This window comes from Pristiophorus japonicus, chromosome 6 (assembly GCF_044704955.1).
Source record: "Pristiophorus japonicus isolate sPriJap1 chromosome 6, sPriJap1.hap1, whole genome shotgun sequence".
In the NCBI taxonomy this organism is placed as follows: domain Eukaryota; kingdom Metazoa; phylum Chordata; class Chondrichthyes; family Pristiophoridae; genus Pristiophorus; species Pristiophorus japonicus.
The window spans coordinates 123,549,654-123,563,657 of record NC_091982.1 but is presented as its reverse complement, the minus strand read 5'-3'; the positions used below and the strand labels follow the sequence as shown (position 1 = coordinate 123,563,657).

General features: G+C 48.8%; 1 protein-coding gene across 1 annotated transcript; it reads left to right on the top strand.

Moving 5' to 3' along the window:
• Positions 1-1,202: 1,202 nt before the first annotated feature.
• On the top strand, positions 1,203-13,362 carry LOC139265235 (interferon-inducible GTPase 5-like). The gene is made up of 2 exons (XM_070882162.1): positions 1,203-1,296; positions 12,008-13,362. The coding sequence occupies exon 2, from the start codon at positions 12,015-12,017 to the stop codon at positions 13,206-13,208; it is 1,194 nt and encodes a 397-aa protein (XP_070738263.1). The 5' UTR covers positions 1,203-1,296; positions 12,008-12,014; the 3' UTR covers positions 13,209-13,362.
• Positions 13,363-14,004: the final 642 nt, after the last annotated feature.

The window sequence follows — 14,004 nt, the reverse complement described above, 5'->3', positions numbered from 1 at the left end:
ACCAAAAGCAATCAAAAGGTTAATTTAATGCTGGCCTTTATCTCAAGGAGGCTGGAATACAAAGGGTTGGAAGTAATGTTCTTTAGAGCATTGGTTAGACCAAATCTGGAGCACTGGTTTCAGTTCTGGGCTTCGCACCTCAGCCAAGATATATTGGCTTATATAATATATAATGAGGCCGAAATTCAGCTTCCCGAAAAGGCCTCTTACCGTCGGCAAGCAGCGGCCAAGCGGCGGAGTTGAGGGGCCGCCGATTTGCCGCTAAATGGCTGCTGCCAGTGCAATTCACCGAGTTGATTTTTCCGGCGGTCCCCACTTTCGCCCCGCTGCTGCCGACCCCCCCCGAAGTGCATCATCAAAGAACGCATCGCCGATCTCCCACACCGCCATCGAAATTCAGCAACAGAATCTTCAGGCCACTGAGCAATGTCCCCCAACAGCTTTTTCTGTGTTGGAAATGTGTGCAACACGCCTGTGCGGCGGTTATTCAAGGGGAGGGGCACTGCCGCGGCCACCATTTTATTTTTTTTGTCGGCCGACTGCCAGGTTGGCCCGACAATTATGCTCCCAGGTTCAGCCGGGCCACCAACAGGCAAGCTGGAACCCACTCTTGGGTGCCAGACCACTGGCCGGGCCGAAACCCTCCCTGGTGGCCCAATGAACCTAACTAAGATAATCGCAGAGCTTGCCGCGGCTCTCCCCTTTAAGTGAATGGGAGAGACCTGGTGACACACACGTGTCATGACATCATCAGCACCTGGCTAATGCCTGACAGCAGCGGAGACTCCGTCCCGCCTCCACTTCCGCCCCTCTCGAGTGCTCACCACCGCGACTGCCCCATTATCACCCAATTCCGGTCTGCTCCCAAAAAATGCCAAGGAGCTGAATTTCACGCAGGAGGCCACCTCCTCCACAGTGACGGTGAAAACACGTCAACAGCAGTAGGTGCGACCGTTTCGAGCAGAGCTCAATATCTACCCAATATATGGCCTTGGAGGGGTCACACACAGATTCACCAGATACCGGAGCTGAGGGGGTTACATTATGAGGACAAGTTGCATAAACCTGGCTTGTGTACAGAAGATTGGGGGCGTGATCTGATTGAGGTGTTCAGAGTGATAACAAGATTTGATCGGGTAGATGTGGAGAACCAATTTCCTCTGATGGGGGAATCAAGAACAAGGGGACAACATATTAAAGTTAGAGCCAGGCTATTCCAGATCGAAATCAGGAAGCATTGTTTAACACAAATGGAAATCTGGAACACACGCGCCCAAATGCTGTGGACAATTGGAGGTTAGGCCTGAGATTGATCGATGTTTGTTTGGTTTTGGTTTCTAGGGATAAGGAGCAATGCTGGCTAAATGGAGTTAAAATACACAACACCCACGATCCAACAGATCTGAGGCTACGAGTCAGATCACAAGATTCTGAAATTGTCTAATTCACTGAGTGACCTGTTGCCTGGGTGATAAACAGCAACAGACAAACCCTGAGTTCAGAATTTCCAGTCACTGCTGAACCTGTTCTGTTCTCAGTAAAAGTATCTGAAGCCCGGCTCCAGGTGAAGGTTGTGTGACGTGTTTTCAGTGAGTTGTTCTGTTGCTGTCTCGAACTTCACCTCCAGTTGGAATAAAGTTCACTGCCTGCCCATGTTATACAGCCCTCCCCTATTCCCATCAAAGTCCCGCCCGTTGACATTTCCTTCACATTTAGTTTCATTTTCACAGGATCCTCTTGCAGCTGCCGAACCCTCACAGAAACATCCTAATTTCAGGAGTTTGTGTTTTAAACACATCCAGAACCCGAAGAGAAACAGAGAAAACAGAGATTGCAGGCAGTGAAGGACCTCCAATACCACCCCTGTCTCACTGGTAGGGCCAGCTACAGGTCTCTGAGTGTTGAATGTCTGTGCGCTGTTCAATTCCTTCAAAACTCTAAAGTCCTTACTCTACAGCATGAAACCACACGAGGCACATTCTGGGGACAAGGTCACTCTGTGACCTTAACTCTTTACTCTAAGGACTCCAAAGAGGATGATCCTGCATGGGACCTTCCTTTTTATACCTGTGTGATCAGGTAAGGAGTGTCTCTCACAAGTTCACCCCTTGTGGTCAAGGTGTGCATCTAGGTTGAGAGTATACAGTAATACAGTGGTGTTACGTTGTGGTTACATACATGACATCACCTTCCTCCCCAAAGTCTTATTAGGATCATAGGTTTAGTCTTTCAGGTGGTCTACGCTCCCTCGTGGAGCGCCGCAGTTGGGGCTCTGGTTGTTGGACACTGACCTGCGTGTCTGTCACCTGTGGTGATTCCGGCCTGTCCGGGCTGACCACAGGGACTGTGCATTCTTCTGGTTGCTCTTGTTGCTCATTCACCAGCGGTGTTGTGAGCTCCATCTCATGGTCTTCTTCAGGTTCCTCTGTGTCGATGCTGAATCTTTTTTTTACTTGGTCCAGATGCTTACGGCATATCTGACAATTGTTGAGTTTTACCACGATGACCCTGTTCCCCTCTTTTTCAATTACTGTCCCCTCAAGCCATTTGGGCCCCATGGCGTGATTGAGGACAAATACAGGATCACTTATTTCTACACATCTACCCTTCAAATTACGGGCATGGTAGTCGTTTTGTGACTTGCGCTTGCCCTCAACTATGTCGGTCAGGACTGGGTGAATGAGGGACAACCAAGTTTTGAGTGTCCATTTCATTAGTAGCTCTGCGGGCGGGACCCCCGTGAGCGAGTGCAGTCGGGATCTATAGGCCAGCAGGAGACGCGATAGGCGGCATTGTAGGGAGGGTCTTTGAATCCTGAGCAAAACTTGCTGAATGATTTGGACTGCACATTCCGCCTGGCCATTGGAGGCCGGCTTGAACAGCGCTGTCCTGACGTGGTTGATGCCACTGTCCGACATAAAATCTCGGAAATCATAGCTTGTGAAACATGGACCATTATCACTAACCAGGATGTCCGGCAAGCCATGGGTTGCAAAGATCGCACGTAGGCTTTCCACGGTGGTGGATGACGTGCATGAATTCAGAATGATGCACTCGATCCATTTCGAGTACGCATCTACCACAATAAGGAACATCTTACCCATGCCCGCGTAGTCAACATGAATGCATGACCATGGCCTTGTGGGCCAGGCCCACGGGCTGAGCGGGGCCTCCCTGGGGGCATTATTACCCAGCTGGGCACACGTCGTGCACCTGGGAACACAGTGTTCCAGGTCTGAATCAATTCCAGGCCACCAAACGTGTGACTGGGCGATGGCTTTCATCAGCAAAATGCCTGGGTGCTCGCTGTGGAGTTCCCTGATGAATGCCTCCCTGCCCTTCTGGGGCATAACTACCCAGCTGCCCCATAGTAGGCAGTCGGTTTGGATGGAGAGCTCACCATCCATCTGTGGAGCGGTCTGACCTCCTCAGGGCATGCTCCGTGTGCAGGCGCCCAATCCCCAGTCAGGACACATTTCTTAAACAGGGATAGGAGGGGATCTCTGTTTGTCCAGATTTTGATCTGGCGAGCTGTGATGGGGGAGCCTGCGCTGTCAAAGACATCGTCAGCCATGACCATCTAGGTGCTTTGCTCCGCTGCCCCCTCAGTGTTGGCCAGTGGAAGCCTGCTGAGTGCGTCAGCGCAATTTTCAGTGCTGGGCCGGTGCCGGATGTGAGTAGTCATAAGCAGCCAGCGTGAGATGATACATGGGCATTGATAGCCTTGCTGTCTGACAACAGGGATGTTAATGGCTAGTAGTCCGCCCGATCCTGTCAGTCCCCCCAAAACCAATCACAACCCTTATGCAGGAGCACGTGTAGCGGCTCCAACAACATGCTCAAGTTCGGCAGAAAGTTCCCAAAACAGTTCAACAGTCCCAGGAATGAATGCAGTTCCGATGTGTTGCAGGGCCTGGGTGCTTGTAAAATCGCCTCTGTTTTGGATTCAGTGGGCCAAATCCCATCTGCAGCAACCCTCCTGTCCAGAAACTCAACCTCAGGAGCTAAGAAGAAACATTTAGACTTCTTGAGTCGCAGGCCTGCCCGGTCCAGTCGGCGTAGCACCTCCTCCAGGTTGTGGAGGTGTTCCTCGGTGTCTCGAGCCGTGATGAGAATGTCGTCCTGGAATACAATCATTCCAGGAATGGATTTAAGCATGTTTGGTTGAAAAATTGCGGCCGCTGAATGCCAAACGGGCACCTGTTATAAACAAACAGTCCCTTGTGCATGGTGATGGTGGTCATAGTTTAGATTCGTCGGCCAGTTCCTGGGTCATATAGGCTGAAGTGAGGTCCAATTGGTGAACAGCTTGCCGCCTGCCAGTGTGGCGAGGAGGTCCTCCGCTCTCGGGAGCGGGTATTGATCTTGTAGGGACACCCAATTGATGGTGGCCTTGTAGTCACCACAGATCCTGACAGAGCCATCCGCTTTTAGGACGGGAACGATGGGGCTTGCCCAGTCACTGAATTCAACAGGAGAGATGATGCCCTCTCTCAACAGCTGGTCCAATTCGCTCTCGATCTTTTCCCGCATCACATACGGCAACGCTCTGGATTTGTGGTGCACTGGCCTGGCATCCGGTGTGATGTGTATTACTACTTTAGTGCCTTTGTAAGTCCTGACGCCAGGTTGGAATAGTGAATCGAATTGTTGTACAACTTGTGAGCACGAACTTCGCTCCACAGATGACATTGCGTGAACATCCCCCCATTTCCAATTCATCTCAGCTAACCAGCTCCTCCACAACAGTGCGGGACCATTGCCCGCGACAATCCAGAGCAGCAGCCGATTCACTAATCCATTGTGTGTGACAGCCAAGATTGCACTGCCTAGCACTGGAATGATTTCTTTAGTGTAAGTCCATAATTGTGTCTCAATATGTGCTAATTTGGGTTTACTGGCTTGAAGTGGCCATAGCTTCTCAAATTGCTGAACGCCCATGAGTGACTGGCTGGCCCCAGTGTCCAGCTCCATGCGTACAGGGATACTGTTTAATAAAACCCTCATCATTGGTGGCGTTCTGGTGTATGAACTGTGAATAATCGCCGCATGGACCCGCTGAAGCTCGGCGTCCATCGATTTGCCCCAAAAGTCATCCTGCTTCAAAGAACCCTCTTCTGGTCCATGTGCCTCATATATTAGTCTGGTCGCAGGCTTCCTGCACATTCGAGCTAAGTGGCCACTGAGATTGCAGTTCCTGCAGACAAACTGTTGAAATCTGCACGATCTAGTGGAGTGTTTCCCCCCACATCTCCAGCATGAGTTAAAGTTTCCATTGTTGGGAACAAAGGGACTATGGCCAGGCACTCAGCGCTGACTGTCCCGTTTAAATCTCTTAAGTACGTTTTAGTGGGTGTCAATGGCCCCATCCTGGCATGAATGTCCGTTCAACCTGCCATTGCCTCTGTTGAAGTTCTACTCTGGGGTCTATTGCTGCCTGGGAAGTGTTGGACTGCCCCTGACTGCCTGTGGGGCTCTGAGTCGCTTTGATAATGTTGACTACCTGATTATTCGCTGCGTTAGAGGCAGAATTGCGCACGTATATTATTTTCGTCTCTTCCTCCCCCGCCATGAAAGTTTGAGCCATCAACGCCGCCGCTTCTGAGGTCAAATCCTTGGTCTCAATTAATTTGTGGAAAATTCCCGCATGACCGATGCCCTCGATAAAGAAGTCACTTCGCATCTCCCCTCTGCAGGCATCTGTGAACTTATAGAGGCTGGCCAAATGCCGGAGGTCCACTATGAAGTCCGGTATGCTCTGTCCTTCACGACGTCGGTGGGTGTAGAATCTGTGTCGGGCCATATGAATGCTACTCGCCGGTTTGAGGTGCTCACCGATCAATTTACTAAGATCTTCAAAGGTTTCGTCCGCCGGCTTTTCGGGTGTTAGTAAGTCCTTCATGAGCGCATAAGTCTTTGGTCCGCAGCTGGTCAAAAGATGAGCCCTTCGCTTGTCGACCGCTGCATCCCCCAGCCATTCTTTCGTAGCGAAGCTTTGCTGAAGCCTCTCGACAAAATCGTCTCAGTCTTCCCCAACACAGTACCATTCTGTGCTACCGGTGGCCATTCTCATGGGCCGTGAATTACTGTTTCTCGTTGCCAATGTAAAATCCTTACTTTACAGTATGAAACCACACGAGACACATTCTGGGGACAAAGTCACTCTGTGACCTTAACTCTTTATTCACAGGACTCCAAGACGATGACCCTGCGTGGCACCTCACTTTTTATACCTGTGTGATCAGATAAGGAGTGTCTCCCACAAGTTTACCCCTTGTGGTCAAGGTGTGCATCTAAGTTGAGAGTATACAGAAATACAGTGGTGTTACATTGTGGTTACATACATGACAAAAACAATATGGATTCGTTCATGGGATGTGGGCGTCACTGACAAGGCCAGCATTTATTGCCCATCCCTAATTGCCCTTGAGAAGATGGTGGTGAGCCACCTTCTTGAACTACTGCAGTCCGTGTGGTGAAGGTGCTCCCACAGTGCAGTTAGGGAGGGAGTTCCAGGATTTTGACCCAGAGACGATGAAGGAACAGCGACTTATTTCCAAGTCAGGATGATGGTGGAAAGGCTTTGGGGAGTCAGGAGGTGAGACATTCACCACAGAATACCCAGCCTCTGACATGCCACAGTATTTATGTGGCTGTTCCAGTTAAGTTTCTGGTCAATGGTGACCTCTAAGAGGTTGATGGTGGGTGTGATATTTTCAGGGGGTCACAGAAACACACACAACCTTAAGATGGCAGAACATACCGGAACTCACCAGAGTAAGGTGACATGCCATTTGCCTTCTTCACTGCCTGCTGTACCTGCATGCCAATTTTCAATGACTGATGTACCATGACACTCAGGTCTCGTTACACCTCCCCTTTTCCGAACCTTCCGCCATTCAGATAATAGTCTTCCTTCCTGTTTATGCCACCAAAGTGAATAACCTCACATTTATCCACATTAAACTGCATCTACCATGCATTTGCCCACTCACCTAATCTGTCCAAATCACCCTGCAGCCTCTTAGCACCTCCTCACAGCTCACACCGCCACCCAGCTTAGTGTCATCTGCAAACTTGGAGATATTACCCTCAATTCCTTAATCTAAATCATTGATGTATATTGTAAATAGCTGGGGTCCCAGCACTGAGCCCTGTGGCACCCCACTAGTCACTGTCTGCCATTCTGAAAATGACCCGTTCATCCCGACTCTCTGCTTCCTGTCTGCCCACCAGTTCTCTATCCACGTCAATACATTACATTACCACGTCAATATGCTCTGAAACTTTCACAGTCGCGTTGAAATTCCCCCAAATGCCCTATTATTCCCATAGGCACCGTCATCTGGACTGATAGTTCAGACAAATGTGCTTGTAATTTATCTTGGATTTGTAGCTGTTAATCAAAACAGAGAGGCTCTCAAAGTTTCTCTGTCGGTTGGCTGAATCCTCCACCAACAAAGATTTCTGCTTTTTTTTCCCCGATAAACCCATCTTCGTCGCCAGTGTGATATTTTCAGTACTCACAGAAACACACACAGCCTTAAGATGGCAGAACATACCAGAACTCAACAGAGTCTGGTGACCTGTTCCCTTTATTATAAACAGCACTGGCTGCAGCGCTACAGGAGACCACAGGTGGAGCTATATATATTACATTGGTAATGCCGTTGAATGTCCAGGGGCGCTGGTTAGACTCTCACTTGTTGGAGATGGTCATTGCCTGGCTTGTGTCATCCAGGTCTTGCTGCATGTGGGCATGGACTGCTTCATTATCTGTGGAGATGCTTATTGCACTGAACACTGTGCAAACATCAGCGAGCATCCCACCTTATGATTGATGAAGCAACTGAAGGTGGTTGGGCCAAGGACACTGCCCTGAGGACCTCCCGCAGCGATGACCTGAGGCTGAGATGATTGACCTTTAACAACCACAACCATCTTCCTTTGTGCTAGGTATGACTCCAGCCAGTGGAGAGTTTTCCCCCTGATTCCCACTGACTTCATTTTTACGAGGGCTCTTTGATGCCACACTTTGTCAAATGCTGCCTTGATGTCGAGGGCAGTCACTCTCACCTCACCTCTGGAATTCATCTCGTTTGTCCAAGTTGGGACCAAGCTGTAATGAGGTCTGGAGCTGAGTGGTCCTGGCGGAACCCAAGCTGAGCATTGGTGAGCAAGTGCCGCTTCATCGCACTGTCGACGACACCTTCCATCACTTTGCTGATGATTTGAGAGTAAACTAATGGGGCGGTAATTGGCTGAATTGGATTTGTCCTGCTTTTTGTGGACAGGACATACCTGGGCAATTTTCCACATTGTTGGGTAGATCCCAGTTCTGCAGCTGTACTGGAAGAGCTTGGCTAGATGCGTGGCTAGTTCGGGAGCACAAGTGTTCAGCACAATAGCCGTGATATTGTCAGGGTCCAAAGCTTTTTCTGTATCCAGTGCGCTCAGCTGTTTCTTGATATCACGTGGAGTGAATCGAATTGGGTGAAGACTGGCTTCTGTGAAGGTGGGGACCTTAGGAGGAGGCTGATATGGATCATCCACTCGGCACTTCTGGATGAAGATGGTTGCAAACGCTTCAGCCTTGTCTTTTGCACTCATGTGCTGGGCTCTGTCATTATTGAAGATGGGGATATTCATGGAGATTCCTCCTCCCGTTAGTTGTTTCATGGTCCTCCAACATTCATGACTGGATGTGGCTGGACTGCAGAGCTTTGGTCTGATCTGTTGATTGTGGGATCACTTAGCTCTGTCTATAGCATGCTGTGCCCACTGGTTAGCATGCACGTAGTCCTGTGTTGCAGCTTCCCCAGGTACGCCTGGTGCTGCTCCTGTTATACTCTTCTGCACTTCTTATTGAACCAGGGTTGGTCCCCTGGCTTGGTTGAGTGAGGGCCACCTTGACCTGTGAGAGGACACCACCGCAGGTTGGGAGGATAAAAGAGCTGGAGCGTGGGCCCTACAACATCCTGTGCATAACACTACAACTTCCAGCGTGAGCTGTTCCAAGTATGCAACAACTTCTAGGTGGGCAACTGGGTGATGTCATCAAGGCCCATTTCACCATTTGGAGCGTGGGCAGGAACATCGGCGGGGCCCAGGCACAGCGGAAGAGAGAGAGAAGGTCGGGGCAGATGAGCAGCAAGAGATCGTGACGGAGGTGTGGCAAATGAGGGTGTGGGGCCCAGAAGAGCCGAGGGCCCAGGGACAGCACAGGCCAGCCCACACTGCGATATGTGTGCGTACTAGGTCCATGCAGCAGAGCAGGTCTCCCGTTGTTTACTTTTGCCACTGGATAAAGGCCTAGCTCTGTCAAACCCATGTGGTGGCTGATGTGCAACGGTCACAACATGTTAAAAAAATCCACGCACAGGCATCTTCCACCCTTGGAGTTCAGGACTGGAACATCGGATCTTCCATTGAAACATCAGTGAACACATCCCTTTTGGTGTGGAAACAAGTCATCCTCGTTCGAGGGACCGCCTAGGATGAGAGTGAGGGACATGCTGGGCCATGAGGTTAGAGATTGTGGTGGAATACAATTCTGCTGCTTCTGATGCAGTGCCTCATGGATGCCCAGTTTTGAGCTGCTAGATCTGTTCTGAATCTGTCCCATTCAGCACAGTGACTACCACACAACACGATGGAGGGTGTCCTCAGTGTGAAGACAGGACTTGGTCTCCACAATGACAGTGCGATGAACAATGCTGTCATGGAGAGATGCATCTGCGACAGGTAGATATGTCAGGACGAGGTCAAGTAGGTTTTTCCCTCGTGTTGGTTCTCTCACCACCTGCCACAGGCCGAGTCTGCCAGCTATGTCCTTCAGGACTCAGTCAGTTTGGTCAGTAGTGGTGCTACCGAGCCACTCTTGGCGATGGACATTGGAGTCACACATCCAATCACCATAAGTATGAATGGAATACACACAAAAACACACAAGCACTTAAGATACATTGTTTAAAAAGCATCACATATTTAAAATCAATCAAAATGGAATTTAATTAATTATTTAAAGCATTTCATGGGCATTCGCTGGGCAGCAGCCTAACTCTCCGCTCGCGGAGGCCCTTTATTTCCGTAAACCTTCTGGATGATGGTTTGGAGTTCGGCCTCCGAGTGTGCACAAATGAAAGCGTCATCTACATACTGTAATTCAATGATAGAGGTTGGTTCTGCACTGGAGGCGCCTGGAGATTGAAGCATCCCAGAATCCAGTCTTAAGCCAATTCAATTCACTCCATGTGATATCAAGAAACAGCTGAGCGTAATGGATACAGCAAAGGCTATGGGCCCCGACAACATCTCGATTATCGTGCTGAAGACGTGCTCCAGAACTAACCGCACCTCTCGCCAAGCTGTTCCAGTACAGTTACAACACTGACACCTATCCAACAATGTGGAAAACTGCCCAGGTATGTCCTGTCCACAATAAGCAGGACAAATCCAATCGGGCCAATTACCGCCCCATCAGTCTCCTCTCAATCATCAGCAAAGTGATGGAAGGCGTCGTCAACAGTGCGATCAAGTGGCACTTGCTCACCACTAACCTGCTCACCGATGCTCAGTTTGGGTTCCGCCAGGACCACTCGGCTCCAGACCTCATTACAGCCTTGGTCCCAACATGGACAAAAGAGCTGAATTCCAGAGGTGAGGTGAGAGTGACTGCCCTTGACATCAAGGCAGCATTTGACCAAGTGTGGCACCAAGGAGCCGTAGTAAAACTGAAGTCAATGGGAATCGGTGGGGGGGGGGGGAAATCTCCACTGGCTGGAGTACCTAGCGCAAAGGAAGATGGTTGTGGTGGATGGAGGTCAATCATCCCAGCCCCAGGACATCGCTGCAGGAGTTCCTCAGGGCAGTGTCCTAGGCCCAACAGTCTTCAGCTGCTCCATCATAAGGTCAGAAGTGGGGATGTTCGCTGATGTGGGGATGCACAGTGTTCAGTGCCATTCACAACTCAGATAATGAAGCAGTCCATGCCCATAGCAGCAAGAGCTGGACAACATTCGGATTTGGGCTGATAAGTGGCAAGTAACATTCATGCCACACAAGTGCCAGGCAATGATTATGTTCAACGAGCGAGAGTCTAACCACCGCCCCTTGACATTCAATGGCATTACCATCACCGAATTCCCCACCATCAACAACCTGGGCGTCACCATTGACCAGAAACTTAACTGGACCAGTCACAAAAATAGAGTGGCAACAAGAGAAGGTCAGAGGCTGGGTATTCTATGGCGAGTGTCTCACCTTCTGACTCCCCAAAGCCTTTCCACATCTACAAGGCACAAGTATTGTGTGTGATGGAATACTTTCCAATTGCCTGGATGAGCGCAGCTCCAACAACACTCGAAGTTCAATACTATCCAGGAGAAAGCAGCCCATTTGATTGGCACGCGATCCACCACCTTCAACATTCACTCCCTCCACCACCGGCGCACCGTGGCTGCAGTGTGTACCATCTACAAGATGCACTGCAGCAACTTGCCAAGGCTTCTTCAGCAGCACCTCCGAAACCCGCGACCTCTACCACCTAGAAGGACCAGGGCAGCAGGTGCATGGGAACACCATCACCTCCACGTTCCCCTCCAAGTCACACACCATCCTGACTTGGAAATATATCGCTGTGCCTTCATCGTTGCTGCATCAAAATCACATGGACTGCAGCATTTCAAGAAGGTGGTTCACCACCTCCTTCTGAAGGACTATTGGGGATGGGCAATAAATGCTGACCTTGCGAATGATGCCCACATCCTATGAATCAATAAAAAAATGTATCAGGACCATCGAGAGCAAGATTGAAAGATGGGGCTAGAGAGATCACTGATGTTACAGGGTTACAAGTCCTTTCATTTTTCAGCTTAGTGCATCTTTCAGTTGCTTTGTTAATTCTGCTTAATTTCTGTTTTAAATTACTATTTGTACTTTGCTTTGACGAAAGGCACACACAGATTGTAGAGATTTTGCAGTGTAAAATATGAATTCTTTCTGACAGGGATCAGATGGCTCAGTCTTCGAACTCTACATTCTTCAGTCAGGACGAGCTCAACAAGCTGAAATCTGATTATGAAACGGGCGGGCTGGAGGCAGCCGTGTCTCTGATACAGATGAAGTTACAGAAATTAGACAGCGCAGAGATTAACATTGCCGTGACTGGAGAAACAGGAGCAGGGAAATCCACCTTCATCAATGCTATGAGGGGGCTTCGGGACCATGGTGAGGGAGCAGCTAAAACTGGAATGTGTGAAACCACAATGGAGCCAGCCCCATACCCACATCCCAACCTGCCTAATGTTTGCTTCTGGAACCTGCCAGGAATTGGCAGCGTGATATTCCCAGTGGATCAATACCTGAGGGAAATGGACTTTAAAATATATGATTTCTTCATCATTATCTCAGGCTGTCGATTCAGAGAAAATGATGTAAAACTCGCCGAAGAGATTAAACGGCTGGGGACGAATTTCTACTTTGTTCGATCTAAAATTGACAATGATCTCGATTCATTTAAAAAGGAGTGTGTGGATTTTAACACAAATAAACAACTGGACAAAATCAGGAATGACTGTGTCAGCAACTTAGAAAAGGCAGGGATTCCATTACCCACTGTTTTCCTGATATCAAACTTTAAACTGAATGACTTTGACTTTCCAGCATTAAAGGAAACCCTCGCAAATAATCTTGAGAATATAAAGAAGCATGTTTTCTTGCTGTCACTTCCAAACACAACGTTGGAGATTGTGGAGAATAAAAGAAAAGAGTTAGAAAATAGAATCTGGATATTGGCAACACTTTCAGGAGTAGTGGGAGCAGTGCCCATTCCTGGCCTGTCCTTTGCCTTTAAAATTGGGATAATGATTGCAGGAATACAATATTTCCGTCAGTATCTGGGTCTGGATGATGCCTCTCTTCGAAGACTGGCCGACATGGCACAGAAACCTCTGGGGTTTCTGAAAACAGAACTGAAAACTGCCCTGGTGGGTGAAATAACTGATGATCTGGTGAGAAGTGTGTTGCTGGGTTCCGTTGTTGTTGCCATTTCAGTAGCTGAGGCCGTCCTCGACTTTGTACCAGTCGTTGGATCCATCTTTGGAGCAGGATCATCATTTGCAATGATCTACAAGCTGCTGAGTGATGCACTGAATGAGCTTGTGGAGAATGCACAGAGAGTGGTGAAGGCTGCATTTGGGACTGATTAAATGGACTGCACTAAAACATCAACACATTGAGCTCCTAAACTTCAAGAAAGAAACGTAATGTGGATATGATATCTTCCACATCGTCAGGACATCCCAAATTGTTTCACAGACCATGAATTATATTCAGTGTAGTCACTGTTTAACGGAGGCAAATACGGCAGCCAATTTGTGCACAGCAAGATCCCAAAAACAGCTAATGAGATGATTGACCAGTTAATGAGATTTTAATGAGGCTGGTTGAGGGATAAATGTTGTCGCAAACACTGGGAGAACTCCCCTGCTCTTTAAATATTTCCACAGGATCTTTTACATCCTCACGAACAGCCAGACGAGACTTCAGTTTAACGTCTCAATCAAAAGACGGCAGCATTTTCCAGAGTTCTCACGGATCTTCCGGTGAAGTTATGGTGAACTAGTGGGAGAAACCCTCTAAGTTCACCCCTAATTATCACACATCCTATTCTGGTCACTGGGCTGGAGTTGAGCATTCTGTTTCAAGCTGACATTTAAAGATCTCACTCCTTCGGAATCAGCACTTGTCTTGTCAGAGGAGGGCTTGGAAACTACAACACAACAATGGAAGGAAAGAGTTGGAGCCAGATTTAACTCCCCCTCCCACTTTCCCTGCTATAGCTGCAACATGTGAAAAAAATGTCAATGCTCCAAAGTGAATCTTTCAAAGCTCTCACGGATTTCAGACAGGCTACTGATTGAAGATGATCAATAATTACTAATGTTTTGGGAAAATAGCTTTGTTTCAGTTCCCATTACCTGATCCTTGTAACATCTGTGAGTG